Here is a 20,812-nt window from a genome sequence, read left to right on the forward strand (position 1 = left end):
ATTGCAAAGATTAAAATATAATATATGCATTGTAAATTGATATTAGTGTCATCCCTTACAATCAATTATACTTGATTCTGCTTTTTAAGAGCCAGTGATTTGATACTTGGCAGCAGCAAAGTGTTTTAATAGATATAGAGCAACAGCTGTAATGTTTACAGACATACCTTTTCCCCCCTAAAAGATCATGGAAGACTGTTTATTGAAAAAAATAGAAATCAGCATTGCTGAAGCCGAAAAGAGGACTGGACGGAATGCTATGAACATGCAGGAAATTTATACTGCATACCTAGTTGAAACAAGGTAGGTTAAAATCAAAATAAAGTTAACTGTTACATTAGCTTTTTTTACTATTAGTTCGAAAATTATTTTCAATGCATTTTGTGGTTTATGTGGCTTTTCCATACTGTCTTAATAAGCTTAGGAACAAGTAGAATTGCTTGGAGCCCGTTTTGGAACCATGTTCTTAAAGAATTATACTTATTAAAATAACTTATGCATAAGAAAAGAGCTGACTCAGTTCCTACTGTTGTGAAATCTTTTAAAAATAAAAACAGTTCATTGGAACAGTGCGGCTCATGAGTGCTTCAGATCAAGCAGATCAAAGAGGGGCTCTGGGTGGTATACAATATAATCAATATATAAAACAGCATATAAAGTTAACATTAGAATATTAAAATTAAGATTAAAAATTAAAATTGTGAAATTTTAACGTAACATTTTGGAGACATTAAAAAAATTCCAAGATTTAACAATGATTAATAAAGGTGGAAGGAGCCAGCCAACCCTGTGGTTGCATGGTCCTTTGTGCCCCCCATGCAAGGCTGCAGAGTCAGGTTTTGACCCCTTTACAGAAAGTCAGGAGAATGGGGGTCTGTCTTATTCACGGGGTGGAGAGAGGATGATACATAAAGTAGGGGTAGCAGCAGAGAAGGCTGTCTTCTTAGATCCTGCCAATCAAAAAATCCTTGATTGACGGGGTCTGCAGCATAGGGTATCTCGAGGTGGGGGAGGCTTTGGGAGGCTGGAGGCAAGTCAGCTTGTGCCTGCACTATGGTCTCCCCTGCATCTGAGGTGCCCTTTATTCCATGTAATGACCCATGCATTCATTTAACAAATACATTGGGGAGAGTAGGGATAGGAACTCATTAAATGAAGTGGTTCACCAGTATGAATTAAATGTTAGTATGTGGGAATGATGGCTGGGGAGGTCTACTTCTGCTAGGTCCGTGATGGCAAACCTATGGCACGTGTGCCACAGGTGGCATGCGGAGTCATATCTGTGGGCACCCGAGCATTGCCCTAGTTAAGCTGCAGCATGCATGCGCGCACCAGACAGCTGATTTTCGGGCCTTCTGGGCCCACCAGAAATCTGGCCCTCTGGAGGGCCTCCAGGGGGTGGGGAAGGCAATTTTTGCCCTCCCCAGGCTCCTAGAAAGCCTCTGGAGCATGGGGAGAGCGAAAAACGGGCCTACTGGGCCCACCGTGCCATCACATGCCAAAAGCGGGGGGAGCGCAGGGGTTGCGCGCACATGCATGGGGGGGCAGGGTGCATTAAATTATGGGTGTGGGCACGCGTATGACCCCCCCCCCACACACACACCCCGCTTTTGGCACACAACGGCAAAAAGGTTAGCCATCACTGTGCTAGGTGTTTGTGATCATATGTGAGAAAAGATGTTGGCTGGGAGTGTCTGCTGTCTGCCTGATATGCTGATGTGCATGCATACCTTTAAAAAGAACATTAGACAATTTGAAACTGACTGGGAATAGCTGTATGTTTTTAAAGAGCACTTGTACAATAGATGATAATGCCAAAGAAATTTACAAATTTCTTATTTATTGAAGATATTTTGGGGGAAAATATCTCTTGAGCACGTTGTGGGGTGGGTTGGAGACATATCACTGTGGTTGTATGGTGTTTGTATCCTGCTACACATCAGCTTATGAATACCAAATACAACAATGTTTCTGGATACTTAAACTTACAATTGTTTTCTGTTACAGTTTATAGTTGTTTTGCTGATAGAAGAATACACAGTATCATTTTTCCCTCTCAAACACTGATAGAAGCATCTTAAAGTATTTATTAGCTTATATTTATTTTGCTAACTAATTAGTACATGTAAATTAAATTAGCAATTTAAAGCTAACTAATAAAGCACATATCAAACATACAGTAGGCAAAACTTAAAATGCATGGTTAGTGTCTGTTAGTTTTTCTGACATTGAGATGGATTTCTCCATACACTTCTTATATCTTGAAATTAAACTAGATATTCTACTGATCTTCACTTGATCTTATCATAATTAGGTTCTGATGTTGTTTAGGTCTGTGGAGTCAATGGGTGAAGGACAATGTTCCCCTCCAGACTCTCTTTGGAGGCGATACAGTGAATTTGAATTGTTGAGAAATTACTTGCTAGTGAACTATCCACATATCATTGTACCACCTTTACCAGAAAAAAGGGTAAGACTCAGTTTCAGCTCATTCTGTTTGGTTATTTCTTTTATCACATTATTCATACTTGAGCTAACGTGAGCTAAAAGTGAGCTTGTGTAGCTTTTTTTTAAAAAAAATCTAGTGCTTCATTGTAAATTTATGCAAATCATATATAATGGCTAACATACTTCATATGTCATTTAGAGTGAGAAAATTTAAGAGTACCATATTTACCTACATACGTTTTTGTGTCAGAATGCATGTGGGAGAAAACAGTTGATATATGCAAATAGGGAATGAAATAATTTTATAAACAAGGTACCTAATATTACAGACAATTAATTTTAACCAATAATACTAATTCTTATCTTCCTCCCCTTTTTGGAGGCAGTGTGGTTTCTAACAAGTATATATCCACACAAATATATTCATGCATATGAACATTCTTTCTCTCTTATGGGTGGTAGAAACCTCCAAGATTATTCCAGCTAGTGCTCACATCAATTATCCATAAATTGATAATATGGGATGTTGCACATTGTTTTGTCTTCTCATACTTTTAAAGGATCATCTTAAATTTTAAATAAATTGTTTTCCTGTCAGGTAAATATCATGCAGCACTTTAAAAAAATGTGGATTGCCTTAAAAGGATTATAAATATTTCATACTATTAACCTTCCACCTTGTTTTGCAGGCAGAATTTGTTTGGCATAAGCTCTCGGCAGATAACATGGATCCAGATTTTGTAGAACGACGGAGGATTGGCTTGGAAAACTTTCTTTTGCGTGTGGCTTCACATCCAGTTCTTTGCCAGGAAAAGATGTTTAATGCATTTTTGACCCTAGTATGTTGGTTGGATTTTGTAAAATATACTTATGCACCTTAATTCTAATTCATTGAATATACATTTGTGGTAGAAAGCTCTCAGGTTTCTTTCTCAAGTAGGATTAAAAATTAACTGAAAACTAGGACAATTTATATTATTCAGATAGATGGAATAGCAGAACCAGCGTGAGAGAATTTTCTGTGTCTCCTCTCATTCTAATGCTCAGTAATTATAGAAATTAGAGTGTGCATATGTTAATATACACACATCAAATGCAAGTTTTCATGTTACAAATTGATTTTTTTTAACTCCTAGGTGATTTTTTTTGACACTGCCAGCCTCAACCTTTTTAGGAAGTTAATGATTGGCTTAAGATAAACAGTTACAGTTTAGCATAAAAAACCCCCATTTCACTGATAATTACATTCCAAAACATGTATGGTATAAACATTATTGGTATGCATTGGCCCCTTTAAATAGACTATGAGATTAAAAGATTTTTAAAAAAGCAAATCTAAAAAATATGTGAAATGCTGGGAGTGTTTACAAATACTTTGAGAGGTCCAATGTATTCATTAGCCTATTTCCTTTTGTCTCATAAAAGAGTATTAAACAAGTTAACAATGTTAATTTCTATGTTAAGAGGAAAAATACCTAAGAGCACAAATAATGTGTTCTAAAACTGTAATCCTGTAATCAAATAAACCCCTGCACTACTATTTATTGTACATACACAATACTACTTTTACAATCTTCTCTCTCCCTGACAGCATCTATTAATTGTTCTTCAAGTGTTTTAATTATATAGAATATTTTATATCTATATATACACATTTGAGCATTGTATGGAAAAAATATAATTTTCTGTCTTCTCAGACAATAGTAGAATTTGGCAATTATCCATTTAAATCAACCGTGAATACAAAATTCTTTACCCAATTCATAAATATAGCATTGTAATGATGTGAGTGATATAGGTTTATCATTGTTAGGATTGTTAGATTAGTTTTAACCCTACTGAGAATGGTTTAATTCTTGTTTATATGGTCTTGGGCCATCACATTGTGCCTTACACAAGGAAGGACAGTGCTGTTATAAAAATCAGTGCATCATTAATAAAGCCTTGAAATAATAATGAATATAATTTCTATTTCTAGGAAACTGGCTGGAAGGAAATGGTAAATGAAACAGGGTTTCAATTGAAGGTAATTACTTTATAATGCACTATAATTATATATCCAAAATGATGTAATCATGTAAACTGACTTACTAATAAAGTTTTGTGCCAGGGTTTAATATTGTGTGCTAAAGTTCTGGCAGTTCAAAATATTTTTCTATAATTACCTTTCATTTAGAAAATAAATGTTCTATATCCTTCTAATTATCTTCTGAAATATGCATATCTACATGGGTTAAAATGCTACTTAGAAGAGAGCATTTGCACATAAAAAATGCAAAGTAACTCTGCATACCTTACCATCTTCATAACTATAAATCATACTTAGTAAGGAGTCATCTGCTATGATTGTGCAAGACAGCGGGGAAAGGAATATACAATTCTGTCTTAAGTGCCAAGCAACACATTAATCTTGCATTTTTAAGAGATACTTAATGCTACCACAAATATTTTGAAAGATGCCTAGCATTATGCTGAAATATTCCAACATTACTGTTCTAATCTGAATTGGGGTTTTATATTCCAGATGCTGTTTTCATGCTTTTATACCTTAAAGTAATTTTTTTTAGGAAACCAAAATAGATTTCTAATATAATTGCATCGTGGAGAATCCAAAAAGCTGACTTTGAAATTATTTGCTATATATTGAAAATACTTTATATATAAGTGTTTTATGAGAGAATTAATGTACTACATCATAGTATGGCATGATAGCAAATAGAATGTGTGTGCTGCTTACAAGCAACATAATTATTGGTCTGCTTTAGCCCCTCATAATGTTTCATGTAGTGCATGAATTATGTGCCAATTTTTCCTATGTGCAGAATATAGGCTTTTTATTATACACAATTTTAAGAATTTTGCTTATATTAGTGAAATATAATATATGCTAAATTTAAAGACAGTGGAATAGAAAGGAGTAAACGTTGCAAAAGAAGAAACAGAAGAAAGAGAAAAGAAGTGACTATCAACATTTATCACAACAAGTATAAACAGATTTAGTGATTTCACCTTATCTAAGGTTATAAATAATTTTATCTCAAATTTCTTCCTACTGAATTTACAAAAGATGCTTGTTAAAATCTTGAAAAACTTAGGAAAAAGAAGAAATGAAGAGAAATATAATCTTATGACAATATTTGAAAAAGCTAAAGATTAAGGCCATTAGAAGTAAAAGGAACAAACATAAAGTTGGTTTATTTGATCCGGATTGAAATACATCTTATATTTTACTTCTGGCTTCTGTTTATGGACTTTGTTCTGCAAATTAGTTTTGTTAAATTTTATGCTGCTTGCAAGAATTATCACAATCACTTTTGGTTGTTATTTTGTTAACATGTGTTTCTCCAACAGGCAGATTCTAGATTAAAAGCTCTTAATGCAACATTCAGAGTGAAAAATCCAGATAAGTAAGTGTGATGGGGCTTAAAAGCAATTATGATTATACTAATGTAAAGATGGAATTCTGGTTAAGTTCAGTGGAATTTGTTTCTGAATGAAATCATGGAATAGTATTACTGTTTAAAGGACTACAATGTATTTTAGGAGCTCCCTGCTTTAGTGTAATTTAGCATACAGTGGATATCATAGCCAATTAGATATTATAAGGTTATTATCCCCAAAAAAATCCCTTGTCATCCTGCTATAAAGTTTGTTGCTGAAGGGAGTAATTAAATTGTCTTGTTTTCTGTTAGTCAAAAGAGTGGATATCCTGGATACTAAAATATTTTGAACATTATTTTAGAAAAGTAAGAACAATATCATCCAGCTGCATATAAGCGAACTGTTGGCCTGCACTCTTCTGGTGCAGTACAGTGTCCATAGGAGCCATTCATCCATTTGTTTTCACCTGGGTCTTCAAGTGGTTCAAACCCAAACTTTTTCCAAACTCCAAACTGTTGCTGGCAGGATTTGGCTTCCATTCCCTTCATCATCTTGGTAGTCAACTGCTGAGCCCACTCTAATTGATGGATGCTTTTTTTTTTAGTCTCTGGTGTCCAGGACAGGATGCAATATTCCATATTGAGTCTGAGCAAGGAAGAATAGAGGTAGACCATTAGTCCCTACAATGTGGATTTAGTGATCTTACTAATGTATCCCAAAACAAGTATGAGCTTGACAGAACTAGATTAATAGATGTTCTAGTAGTTGAACTTTATGAGTGGTGTGGCGACCTAGTAGTGAACACATTTGCCTGCCACTGGGAAGATTGAGAGTTCAATCCTAGGTAGTGGCAGATGTTTCTCTCCTAAGGTGCAAAGAAAAACATCTGCTGCAAACTCCACATGGCATCACAGAGGGCATCTGGCCAGTAAACGCTCAGCTCCATCCAGTTGCCCCAAGTCTACCCGAATTAAGGAATTACAGGGTCATGAAAAAGTAGCTGAACTTTCCCATTGTCACTATTGTGTACCTGTTTGAAAGTTTAATCATCTGATAGAGGAAAACTCAGCCACATGTTCCTCCTGCTTGGTAATATCATTTTTTGATTTATCTGTGAAACAATCTCAGAAAGATTTCCATGTTGTGGTCCATGACTTTCCGCTCAAGCATATGGTTTCTGATTGAGTAGCATAGTACCTGTTCCCTTTCTCTGGAGTCCATTTGAAGAAGCTGTTGTAGCCTTCCAGGGCTATATTCTACCACTTACATCTGCTTTTACATATTTTGCCGAAATGCAGGGGCACTTTGAAAGCAATCTTAAAACTTGCTCAAACTAGCTTTCTGTTGTATTGATTATAAAGGACATTGGGTCTGACCAAACTCCATTTCTTATATTACTTTGGAACAGCACTCAACTGTGGAAAAATATATTCAGAATCATTTGATGCTGAAATTGCCTGAGGTAGTTGTCTCATTAAAATATAACGAAGCCCAATTTGAAATACCACCCGAAGCATGTAATAAACAATTATCCCTTGTTTCTAGAACATAACTTGGAGATAGAATTATGATTCCCCCCCCCACTCTTCACAATCACAGGTTTTCTTTGAACACTGATAACTGGCCCACCCAAACAAGTACATGTCCCTCTTAACTATGTGCATATTGTCTCTTTATTTTGTATGGACCAGTTTTGCTGTGTTTCCTAAACTCTATTTTCCAACAATTTTTTTTTTGTTCATATGGACTTTTGGGAATAGGATTTATTTATTTATTTGTTTCAATTTCTATACCGCCCTTCTCCAAATAGGACTCGGGCGGTGAACAGCCAAAGTAAAAAACAGGACATACAAAATTTAAAAACAGTTTAAAATAATTAGATATTTTGGCCGTAAATTAAAACAACCCAATTTAAAATCAATTTAAAATTTAACTCAAGCCAGATGTATGGGCAGTGGTGGAATTCAAATTTTTTTACTACTGGTTCTGTGGGCGTGGCTTGGTGGGCGTGGTGTAGCTTAGTGGGCATGGTTTGGTGATGTTGTGACCCAGGCCCAAGTAAATAGTAGGAAAATCAGTCCGTGAAAAAACAAACAAACTTTATTCGAACAGCTGAGAATTGCTTCATTCCCAGCATCATTCAACTAAATTAAAGCAAATTCCTCCCAGCACAAATTCCTCAGTCCTATCACAAACCTTGTCCAATTAGGCAAACTGCCAAAGGCCTTTCTTGGCAAACGTTCAGAAGCCACAGATACAAAAATAAATACAAGACGTAGACGAAGAAGAAGACGAAGCTACCAACATCATTTTCCGGCAAAGCCCAAACGCCATTGCTGGTCTGTTTTAAGCCTTATGGGAGGGGCCAATCATCTCTTGGCCCTACTCCCGAGTTGTCCTCTTTGCTTTAGCTGCTCTTGCCTTCTGGCAGCTCTTCTTATGCGTGCTTTAGGAGCAGGCTCCTCCTGCCTCACTCCTATCGGGCTCTGGAGTCCACACCTCATTCCCCGATGGCCCTGGCCCCATCTCTGCCTCTGACGCAGAGCCCTCATCCGGGCCTTCCCCAGCCTTCAGAACTGGCCCATGTTCTTCCTCAGCCTCATCGCTGTCTGACTTCACTGCCAACTCCGCAGGCTGCTGGCGGACCACAACAGGTGGGTGTGGCAGGGGAAGGATATTGCAAAATCACTATTCCCACCCCAGTCTGGGGCCAGCTAAAGGTGGTATTTGCCGGTTCTCCGAAGTACTCAAAATTTCCGCTACCAGTTCTCCAGAACCTGTCAGAACCTGCTGAATAGTACCCCTGTGTATGGGTCAAGATTTACATTATTTTTGTTGTACCTACCTGCTTTCCTATATCTTCTATGGGGTTGAGTGGGATTTGTCTATATGTTCCACGGGTTAAGTAGGATTTTTCTCTGAGGTATCAGACTTTTATTCAGGATTTTTGTCTTGCTTTGAGGAGAAGTTTGTGTTCCCTATTGCTAATAATGTATTTGCACCATGTTGTATTTCTAGGAGATTTACAGAACTTAAACACTATAGTGATGAGCTGCAGTCTGTCATATCGCATCTTCTAAGAGTCAGAGCTGTAAGTGTTTTCATCTTTGGATTCTGATGAAAATAATGTAAGTCAGCACGTCCTAATGTGCAACACACGGGATCATTTGTTTCTTTGTGTGAAACAGGTTGAATTAAATAAGCCCTTTCTCTGCATACAAGAAATTATATGGATAATTTAAAATGATAGGGACATATGTAGTCAATATGAGATGTTTCTGGGAAGCTGTGAAAAAAGAAGTTATGTTTGGACTCTTTGTGTTTAAGCTCTTCAATTAGCAGTGAATGTGGATGGTTTCATGTCTAGGAAGTGGAATTAATTGCTTCTGTGCCTTAAGGCTAGTTCTAGGTTTAATAGTTGCACTTGGTATCATGAATCTAAACATACACATTTCTAATCTGTTTTCTCTGTATGTAACCTATCACTGTCTTCAGGTTAATATTTATTTATTTATTTATTTATTTATTTATTTAATTATTTATTAATAGAACACTCAATTTATCTCGAAAGCAAGCCAGACTTTATAACTGGCTTTTTTTGTCGCCAAAATTAGCACTCAACAGAATATTAGAAGAAAAAGAAAAAACTACTCAGAACTGATATGTTTCTGAAAAATCAGTTTGCAAATAGAAATTATATCTCAAATCTACTCTCTCCCAATCTGAGGCTATGGGGTATATGGTTATGGGTATATTTTAAAAAAACTGAAGAAGTCATTTTATAAATGTTCTGATGCTTAAGTTAGTGTCCATGGTATAATATCTGGTAGATATTCTGGTGAACCAAAACGTGGAGTGAAGATAATGGTGTGTTCAATGTGCTTGAGTAGTGTTTAAAAGGGAAAAGAGACTAGGAAGTCTACTTCAATTCCTTATCATTTTATTTATCCTTTTGTAAATTCAATTGTTTCTTGTACAAATTCATATTCCCAAATGGTACTGGGCAGCTTATTCTCTATGTCCACATAAAATTATACAGGTGGCAATATACCAATTTTAAACAGTATGTTTAAACTGTTTAGTGTTTTCTGCTCAACACTAATAAGAAGGGAGTCTGATTCCAACAACAGTTTGTTCCACAATAAAGGCTTTGTTTTGGAAAAAGCAAGTTTTAGCATCAGTGTAAACGTAGTCATTTTTGTTTTCTACAATACTAAGCTAACTAAACAGACAGTAATTTCAAAAATCTTGAATGTTTTTAAAAATATTTTTCTGGCATAGGAGAAATATTTTTAATTAAATACAGTTTCTACATTTTTAGAGAGTGGCAGATCGTTTATATGGTGTATATAAAGTCCACGGGAATTACGGGAGAGTGTTCAGGTAAGACGAGAGAACACTTTATTTGTAAAATCATCCCTTTATATTTTGAAGATTTATCCCCAACTTTTTAATTTTATGTGAGCATTCAAAATGATTGAAGCGATAAAAAGCCAAAATCTGAAAGCAATAGATGAGCCATTAAGAGGATATGAAATGAGGGAGTAGTTAGGAACAGGTAAGAAAATATTATTCCTTGCCACATCCCTAGTATTTTCTAACTACAGTATGGACCATAATTGTGTATCAGAAATAAGGACATCCAGTATTGGAAAGCTTGTACTTTCACTGACTGATGGAATGGGGCCAGTTTGGCTTCTGCCTTGCCTGAATGGTTTCCCTGGAGAAAAAGCTTCAGCCTCTTAATGGTTTCTCGTGGCGGGGCAATTGGTATAGATCAGATGGGCCAGTAAGTGTAGGCCCAAGTCGGCTTCTTAGGTTAGAGAGTTTTGCATCCTGGGCTGTATACCAAAGATAACCATTTTGTGTAGGGTATTTTGGGTGGGAGGCTTAATTGGAACATGAATAGCCTCCCTCTCTCTATGACTGCTATTTTCATTTAAAACAAAATATAACTTAAATTGGAATTTGTTTTCCTGCCAGTAGAAATTGCTGAAAAGCAGTATTTGAGACCATTTGCTGTGTTGGCAGTTTGTTACTGAGAGTATGAAATGCAGTTACTCACCAAAAGGGGGGGAAAGTTAAGAATTGCTATTTGTCTGCTTATAAAGGGCCCCAGCCCAGCTGCATCTGTGTATTTGAGATTCCCTTTTCTTAATCATGTAAAGGGAAAGGGAAACAAAAAAAAAACAAAAAAAGAAAGAAAAACTGTCAAAAGAAAAATGGGCATTTATTTTTGAAACGATGACAAACATCGGCGACATCATTAATGTTTAAACTTCTATAGAGATTACTTACTTTTACCCTGTTTCCCCCAAAATAAGACATCCCCTGATAATAAGCCCAATCGGGCTTTTGAGTGCATGGCAGTAAGGCCAAGGGCTTATTTCAGGGTTCAAAAAAATATAAGACAGGGTCTTATTTTCGGGGAAACACAGTAGTTATTAACCCAGTTCTGTACATTTAATTAATGAGTGAAATAAATTTTATGATTCTTGTAAATCCTTTATTTTGTTCTTTATTCACTTTATCTTTTCCCATCTTTTTCCTGTTATATAGCTAATCTATTTTTAAAAATGCTTTAATCAATAAATTATTAATTTTTTAAAAAAGTTTCATTGCTCTTCTTGCCTTCAGCCACCCTGTAAAAGTAGCAAGAAGAAGCTATTAAGTGACCTATGTTTAATCTTGTTTAAAATCTGTGTGGGTCAGAATAAAGCTTGCTGTATTAGTTCATTTTAAAACATTTATAAACTTGAATCTATGACAGCTGTATGTAAAGCTATTTTATTGCATCCTGCATTTTTTTACATATGAAGTGGTTTATACCATATCTCTGCCAGAAAGGGGGACATAGCAGAATATTATTTCTGGACATAAACTATTTAATTCTTTAAAAAAAAAAACAAATGAGACTAATATAATAGTGCAGATATGTTGTTTTTAGTTGTGTCTTTAGGTGTGTATAGTTTAAATGCCAAGATAGTATGCAATATTCATAATTCTTCAGTGTGATAGAAATTTGACTTTCTGACTGGGTGGTCTCTTGCCATGGTAAATGTAATTTTCTAGGCCAATAATTGTGGCCTTTTAGATGTTGCTGATGTATTGCTCACAGCATCCTTTATTATTTACTATCCTAGCTTGGAAGCAGCTTTGATAATTTACCAATTTCCCTTGTCTAATAACATGGAGATGTACCTATTTCATTTTAGAATTTTAAGTTATTATCAAATTAGATTATATACTGCAAACAAATCCAAAGCAATTTTTTGTTTTGTTTTAGTGATCTCAAAAGATATTGTAAAATATTTTTTTTGTATTTTACATAACACGCAATAGGTCAGTTTTGCCAACAACAGCAAATAGAATGTGCAATGCTGTGTCTTATTTAACTCTTTTTCTTTTAGCGAATGGAGTGCAATAGAGAAAGAGATGGGGGATGGGCTTCAGAGTGCTGGTCATCACATGGATGTGTAAGTATTGGCTGCATTAGAGTTGATGGAAGCCAGATGAGCACATTAAGGGGTTTTTTTTCGGTGGGGGGTGGTGGAGTAGCAGTGTGAGCTGTGCTATATTTCATGGACTCTTAGGTTGGGGCTGTTTTAAAATCTGTTGCATTAAGTAGCCCAAAGAGTCCCTGGTGACTTAAAGGGATTTCTTTTTATTATTATTATTTTGAAACTATAGAAGAGGCTGGTGCTGTTCCAAGGTTTCCTTTAAGTTTCTATGCCAGAAAGTTGTAGAATAAAACATAATGTAATGCAGACCTGATTTTTTTCCATTTATTTGATAGCAGTAGCTTTGCTCTTATTTTACAGATGCTATGAAACTCTACAAATTTGTTTTTTAAATATTCATCATATTTGATATTTTAATTTGGGGAGTATATAGACTACTATGGCATTAAGAGGAGCCAATTTTTTCAGAAAACTGAGTGGAACATAGGGCTCACTTGGCAGTTGCTACATTTCTAGACACTGTATTATTGGCCTATATTGCAGGAATTTTTTTTTTAAATGCCCAGGGGCTTGCTTTTCCTGATTGGTCACTGAGGAAAATAATCCCATAGCATTGTCAACATTAATGGTAATTCTTCTGCAAAATACTGTGTTTCCCCGAAAATACGACCTAACCCAAAAACAAGCCCTAGCCCAGTTTTCACACCTGTGCCTAATATAAGCCCTACCCAAAAAATAAGCCCTAGTTAAGCCCCACTCATCACCTGGTTGTACAAGGTGGGGCAAGGCACATGCATAAAAATTAAGCTAGGGTAGAGGTGGGAGGGGTGGAGCTGCCCCATGCGCCCCACACCCATTTACCTTAGGACTGCTGCAGCCAGGTTTCCCATGCCCTGACACCTGTCGCAATGCTACCTGACTTCTGCAGTCGCTTGCAGCCACCTGACGCAGGAGGCTGCATGGTACCGGTGCAGCTGCTCGCAGCAGGAGGCCGTGTGGCTCATCACACCGGTGCCACCACTTGTAGCAAGATGCACATTGCGCCAGTGCCGCTGCTCACGCACGCAAGGGTGCCACACACAACACAGCCTCCTGCCGCAAGCAGTGGTACTGGTGTGATGAGCCATGCAGCATTGGCCGTGAGCGGCCGCAGAAGTCAGGCAGTGGTGTGACAGGTTTTGGGCCATGGGAAGCCTGGCTGTGGTGGTCCTAAGGTAAGCCGGTAAGACATCCCCCAAAATAAGACCTGTGCTTATTTTGGGACCCAAAAGAAAATAAGACAGGCTCTTGTTTTCGGGGAAACATGGTACCGTTTTCCATTAGGAAATTATGGGTCTTCTGAAATCATCCTACCATTGTTGCATCAAAATAACAATAAATGAAGATAGGCTTTGTATTATATATTATTTCAGTCAGAGCTAGGATGATCCTAGAAGACAACAAAGAAATAATGAAACAAACCACAACTAGCAATAAATTGAGACACTATTTCTAATTGGCAAGATGCAATCCTCTTCCTGCCCACACTATAATGTTTAAAATATATATTTTAAATATTATAATATTTGATCACTATGTATGCTCTCCTTGATCATGGCTATGTGGAATAAATAAATATAAATTGTCTTAGTTCTGTTTTTATTTATGGTTTAGCTGCCAATCCTGTAACCAGTCTTCTTGAATATTTTCCTCTATTAGAATAAAACTTATTTTTTAAGCAGGAAATTTTTGCCACTACAGAATTTATATTTTACTGTAGTAATTATTTGGAAGGTTTTCAAAAATGGGACACTGAATCTTTTATATGAGTTTTGGTTCTGTCTCTAAAGAAAATATGTTTGTACCAAGTCATTTTAATTAGGCCTTAATGAAAATATTTTTAAATAAATATCCCTGCAACATTGATCAAGTTTGTGGAATGTGAGTTTGTTTTTCTGGTATTCTTTTTTCCCCCTGCCCAGGTATGCAGCTTCTATTGATGATATACTAGAGGAAGAAGAACATTATGCAGATCAGCTGAAAGAATACCTCTTTTACGCAGAAGCTCTTCGGTAAGCATATTAATACATCTGCTGTAATTTTCCTGATAAAGTTTAAAGCATTGCAGTTAACTCATTTGGTAAACAGTTGATAAAAGTGAATGATTAGAATGGGCATGCAAGAAGAAGTTGCTCTGCATATTAGCCTTGAAATAAGTTGCTATAAGATAGCCTTGCTTCTTGATCTTTGCATAGCACGGGAATTATGCTGACTCCTGTAATAAATGAACTAGGCAAAGAAATAAAAAGAACCTATCCTGAGATTTTATACTGAGGCTGCCGGTGACAGGCTCAAATTATGCTCATTCTACCATTATTTTGAAGAGATTTGTGCTTTGTGAAAAAAGTAATTATTTACAACTGGCTGGAATTACAAGTAATGGTTTGCAGGTGTGTTACAAAGTGATTAGTGAATTTTAAGGACCTGGGATTCAGTAAATATTTTGCCTTTCCGACAGCTGTGTCTCACCGTTTGTCCAGATATTTAAAGCAGGTTGAACTACTGACCAAACTTGTGGGTAGATACCTGTGGCAAAACAGCCTTAAAATCAAGATCAGGCTATAAGACAGTCAGGAATGATTCGTCCAATGAAGCAGTCAAAGTGGCTTTAGGAAAGCAGGGGAAGAATGTAAGGTGTTCAGAAGATGAGGGATAAATGAGGTGGGCAGGATACCCAATACTTGGAGATAGAATGGAGATTATTGGAAGACCAAATATGGGCGGGCTGGCAGGCAGATCATGTGGAAGACATGGAGAAAGGGCCTGTCTTATTCACAGCTTAAAGTAAGTGTACAATTGCTTTGGGTTTTGCTTCTTCTGTAACTGGAACAATTGATGATGGCCCATGTTTTACTTCTGCTGAAACAGGCCTAGCCAGAAATGACTCCAGAATATACAGGCTGTGAAGATTCGTTTTGGGTTTAAACTAACATGCAAAATGGGATGAAAATTGTGCTTTCTTTAGAAGCTTGATTTAGGCTTATAGTTTGAGTAAAGCGATAGTTCTGATCCTAAGATTTCTGACTTTTTTTGGTGACTTCCGTGTTGAAATGTGTTATTTTTGCATACCTATGATGCAGTGGTGGGATTCAGTTTTTTTTTATTACTGGCTCTGTGGGCGGGGCTTGGTGGGCGTGGCATGTCATGGCGGGCATGGCTTGGTGGGCATGGCAGGAGAAGGATACTGTAAAATCTCCATTCTCTCCCCACTCCAGGGGAAGGTTACTGCAAAATCCCCATTTCCTTCCGATCAGCTGGGACTCAGGAGGCAGAGAATAGATGGGGACGGGGCCAGTCAGAAGTGGTATTTACTGGTTCTCCAAACTTCTCAAAATTTCCGCTACCGGTTCTCCAGAACTGGTCAGAACCTGCTGAATACCTCTGCTATGATGCTGTCTCTGCAGAATATTCTATTAAATGTGGAAATGCATGGGTTTTTTTTTTCTTTTTTTTGCTTAATCTAACATTGGGAGAGCAGCTCTCAAATGGGATGATAAAAGTTTGTTTGGAATGAAAGATATTTAAAATCTTATTTTTTAAAATAATGTGGCTCTTTGTGTTGAGAGGGTCTCATTTATTTCTCTGGGCACTTATGTGATTAAGGACTTTAATTTTCTAGGGTTATCTATTAAATAAGAACCTCTATAGAAGAAGTTCTCTATTGCAGACGGTTCCCTTTCACATGGCTTAGATCAGCAATTCCTAAACTTTTTGCTTTCAGGGCCCCTTTTAAAAATTATGAAGCATTTGTTTGTATGGGTTATATTTATTGATATTTATCACATTTAAAATTAAAATATGCTTTCAAAGAATATTTCTTTACTGAATCACATAAAAATAACAGTATTAAATCCAATAGATAAATAACATAAATAAAATGTTTTTTTCATAAAAAACTATTTTTCAACAAATAAAGTAATAAGAAAAGTGACATTGTTTTAAATGTTTACAAGTATCTTCAATAATTGGCAAATTTTGATTTTCTGGACCCCTGTCAGGGTCTTGGGAGACCCCCAGTAATCCTCAAATCATACTTTAAGCACTCGAAATACGGACTATGAGATTCATTCTTACTGCTTCTGAATGTACATAGATTCGGATTGATGAGCAAAATGTTTCATTTATAATTTTTAATGGCTATTTTCAGGACAGTTTGCAAGAAACATGAACTTCTGCAGTATGAGTTTGAAATGGTTGCTCAGGATCTCCTGTCGAAGAAACAGCAGTGTGAGGAATTGGCAACAGGTGTAAGTTTGGCTCTATTTGTCCATCCCTCCATCCACCCACTTTGTTTTCCAAAGTTTAAAATTAGGGAGAGTCATATTCTTAACAAACATGGCATTAATATATAGCTTACTGATAAGAGGCTCATGAAGTTCTCTTTCTCTGTATGTTTGTATGTATATGTGTTTTATAAATCTCCTATCAGCAATTATATGAAGAAGTATATGCATGTTGTACACTTCTATAGTGCATTTCACAGTAATTAATGCTGTTCATCAGTACAAGTGTATTTCTTGACTGGAACAGTGTTTAATATGCTGTTGAACAAGATGCAGGATTTTTGTAATCTTGTTACAGAATCTTTTCAGATATTTTATGAGATTATAGAACAGTCTTGTATGTTCAGGAACTTGGAAGACACCGAATGAATTTGGATAAAAAATGTGCTGTATAGTTCACGTGATACAGCTCTTCTAAATAATGTCATACATGTGTTCAACTGTATAATAATATGATATACATCATCATGTAATAGATGCCGTGTTGGTAAACACATGCATAAAGGCAACATAGACTTTACATACTGATGAGAATGGTCTTTGAATAGGGCAGAAGGGAAGGAAGATAATTGGCTAGAAATTTATCAACATTTTTGATGGTTGAAAAGGACAAATAAAAAAAAAATAATTCCACTACTAAATGTTGGCAACAAAAGTAAGTTCCATATACCATGTTTCCCCGAAAATAAGACTGGGTCTTATTTTCTTTTAGGCCTGAAAATAAGCATTTGGACTTATTTTTGGAGTGGTCTTATTTTTTTTGAGGTGCAGGAGGCGGGGAGCGTGGTCTCCTCAAGGCTGCTGGGCCCCTTAACCGCAGCCTGCAGATCATCTGAGCCAGCGAGGGCCAATGAGGCAGAAAGCCGTGCGGCCTGTCAGAATCTGCTCCTCCCCTCCTGCCTCTCCCAGGCTGCTGCTGCTTGAGAAAAAGACAATTCTGGAAGATTGTGGGTAGCGTGTGCTTACAGTAGAAGCACACCACAACCTGTCCCTTTCAAGCAATCAAATGTCTGTGTGTGTTGAGAGAGAGAAGGCAAGGCTGTTTGAAAGGGTTTCCTCTCCACCATCTCTCTCTCTCTCTCTCTCTCTCTCTCTCTCTCTCTCTCACACACACACACACACACACACACACACACTTGATAAGACACAGCGGAGGGCAACTGGGTAAGGGGACTGACCCTCCCCTGCCTTGCAGCACCTCATCTCCCACATGAAGCCAGCTGGGTTCGACCCCCCCCCGGAGCATTGGCCAGGATCAGGTCAGAGCCACCGCCAGCTGAGATCAGCAGGCCAGACTCAGTGAGCCGGACGCGCTGTGGACGCACCACCACTGCCTTGGAGAAGAGCGCACCGGAGCCCAAACGCTGGGCCTCGCTGGACTCGAAAGCCAGGGATCCTGGAGGCATCCTGGCCCTGTAAAGGCGCCCAAATCCCCGGGCTGTTCACAACTCGAGCGAGCCACACACAGGAGGGGTGGCACCGCTGTGAGGTTTGTCATACTGGCGCAGCCTCTTGGACCAGGACCCTGCAAGGCTTGTTGTGGTATTGCACTCATGAATGGCAGCACTGCCGCGAGCTTCATCACACTGGTGCAACTGGCGTCCTGCTGCGAGTGGCTGCCGCGAGGTTCAACATACCAGCGCAGCCGCTCGCAGCAGGACGCCAATTGCACCAGTGTGATGAAGCTCACGGCAGTGCTGCCACTCACGCGCCCAATGATACACCAATCCTTGCAGGGTCCTGTTCCAAGATGCTGTGCCGATGTGACGAACCTCATGGTGATGCCACTGCTTGCACGCGCAACGCTACAACAAGTCTTGCAGGGTCCTGGGATACGCTGAAGTCTCGGAATGGAGCTTTTTTGCAAACAGGAAAATGGGGAGGGGGATTTTTCTACCTGTCATCCTTTCCTCAGTCTGTGCTGAGCTTGAGGAAAGGGTGACAGGTAGGAAAATCTCCCTCCCCATTTCACAAAAAAGGCTCCATTCCGAGACTTCAGTGTTGCAATCCTGGGATGTGCATCCTTTTCTCAAGCGACATTTGATCGCTTGAAAGGGACAGGCTGCACCCGGAGAAAAGGAACGAGAAGCAGCTCCCGGCCCTCGCTGGCTCAGCTGATCTGCAGGCCCTGATTAAGGAGCTGAGCAGCCATAAGGTGACCGGGGAAGGGACAGGCTGCCTCCTGTGTTGGCATGCCCACCCCCTTCACTAGGGCTTATTTTGGGGGTAGGTCGTATTTTTGGGGAAACACAGTATGTCATAGTTCAAAATTAAATTATACATTACAGTATGATGTTCTTTATTCCGTAATAACAGTACATTTTATAATAATCATTACTGTTGGTTTGGAAGAATCTGATGGGCATTTTAAAAGAGATTCAGTGTTTGATTGATTCAGTTTAAAATATTCTATAAACAAAATGCTCATGATCATATTCTGCGCCACCCCTGCCTTTTTCCTTGTCTCTCCCGGGGTTTTGACTTCAGTACTGTTCACTGCAACTAGAATATGTCATGGTGAACTGAGCAATCCAAATATGGAATAAGGATATGGAACTTATAAGGTGCAGCATGTTCTTGATTGATCTATTTATGATTTGGAAGATAATTTGAGTCATGCTTTAAATCACTAATACAAAATAGGAACTTAAATGCTTTGTTTTCAGTTCAATAATCTGGACTGGGCAAATCTTGTTTCCTTTTGGACTGGGTGTGAAGCTGATCTGGATGTGGTATCTGTCATCCATTAATTGGTAGAGTTGATTTGATGACATGGCTGGCTAGATGGGGGTTCCTCCCAGAGGTGGGATTCACTTACCTTCCCTACCAGTTTGCAAATGTGAGCGCACACGCGCCTCCTCAGCATATGCGCATGGCCTTCCGCGCATGCTCTTTGCTTGCACATTACATCCGGGCGGGGGTGGGCAGAGCCTCCCACAGTCACCACTACCAGTTCGCCCGAACCGGACAGAAGCAGCTGAATCCCACCTCTGTTCCTCTCCCTTTTTCATTGCTCCTTGGGTGTCCTTCTTGAAGCTGTACACTCAGTGGAAGAGGAAAAGGGAGACTATTGTATTGCGGACAGAAATTTTACCTGGGATAAAAATAAAAGCCTTTTATCTTTAGTATTTTTTTTTTTTTTTGCTTTAATTTATATGCCGCCCTTCTCCAGAGATTCAGGGCGGCTTACAATGCGTTAAGCAATAGCCTTCATACTTTTGTATATTTATACAAAGTCAGCTTATTGCCCCCACAATCAGGGTCCTCATTTTACCTACCTTTGAAAGGATGGAAGGCTGAGTCAACCTTGAGCCTGGTGAGATTTGAACTTGCAGTAATTGCAAGCAGCAGATGTTAATAACAGTGCTTTAGTCCACTGTACTTTCAGGCTCTTAAAGCAATAGCCTATATAAACATTTTCCATGCAAAAATTTGGCTGCCTTGTTTTTCTAGAAGGTAGTCAAGCACTTCTTGAAATTGTCTGATTATTACACTTCTTTCAGACGATAAGAACGTTCTCCTTGAAAGGAATGACCAGCAAGCTTTTTGGCCAGGAGACACCTGAACAAAGAGAAGCAAAAATAAAGGTTCTAGAAGAACAGATACATGATGGAGAAGAACAGCTTAAAGCGAAGAACTTAGAGAGCCGGTAACCATTGCTTGTGCCAATGTGTATATACTTCAAGTGATTGTTTTATGGGTGTCCCTGTATATGTTACAGGTGCTCATGAATATCCCATTATTGGCAAAACAACTCTATACAAAACATTTTGTACATGCTGCAATATAAACTATGAAGGTTGAGCCTATTGGACTATTTCCATAGTTAGCAAGTTTTCTACCTTAATTAAGGTGAAATGTTAGTTCTGTTAAACTTGAGATATATCAAACAATATGTCCCTGGAGACTTATTGCTCAATTCTTTGCAATTATGACATTGCTGGTTAAATGCAACATTTTGTTCTGTCATATTTACTTAATGTTGCCCCTTCCCACTCGATAATTATGATTAAATCTAAAGTTATATTAGTTTAGTAATATTATTGCATATGGACCTTTTATTAGTACATTTATTTTTTTTTAAAAGTTTTAAGTGCATACATTCCAAGCCATCTATATTAAACATTTCTTTGAGAGATTAAAATTTCAAGCAACAATTTGCCAAAAATACTCCTACAAACTAATGAAACAACTCCAGCA

At 37.9% G+C, this 20,812-nt stretch overlaps 1 protein-coding gene across 1 annotated transcript in view; it reads left to right on the forward strand.

The window, feature by feature from the left end:
- The window catches only part of SNX4 (sorting nexin 4), a 28,628-nt gene that overhangs the window by 5,370 nt on the left and 2,446 nt on the right, over positions 1 to 20,812 (forward strand). The window contains exons 2-12 of the mRNA XM_070957076.1: positions 185 to 303; positions 2,332 to 2,470; positions 3,138 to 3,287; positions 4,427 to 4,474; positions 5,800 to 5,855; positions 8,848 to 8,920; positions 10,151 to 10,212; positions 12,240 to 12,305; positions 14,252 to 14,341; positions 16,477 to 16,576; positions 20,116 to 20,261. Coding sequence (XP_070813177.1) covers positions 185 to 303; positions 2,332 to 2,470; positions 3,138 to 3,287; positions 4,427 to 4,474; positions 5,800 to 5,855; positions 8,848 to 8,920; positions 10,151 to 10,212; positions 12,240 to 12,305; positions 14,252 to 14,341; positions 16,477 to 16,576; positions 20,116 to 20,261 — 1,049 coding nt within the window. The remainder of the gene's footprint in view (positions 1 to 184; positions 304 to 2,331; positions 2,471 to 3,137; positions 3,288 to 4,426; positions 4,475 to 5,799; positions 5,856 to 8,847; positions 8,921 to 10,150; positions 10,213 to 12,239; positions 12,306 to 14,251; positions 14,342 to 16,476; positions 16,577 to 20,115; positions 20,262 to 20,812) is intronic.

The sequence above is a fragment of the Pituophis catenifer genome, unplaced genomic scaffold, assembly GCF_029215685.1.
Source record: "Pituophis catenifer annectens isolate HBS135680 unplaced genomic scaffold, rPitCat1.0.hap2 SCAF_1, whole genome shotgun sequence".
Taxonomy (NCBI): Eukaryota; Metazoa; Chordata; class Lepidosauria; order Squamata; family Colubridae; genus Pituophis; species Pituophis catenifer.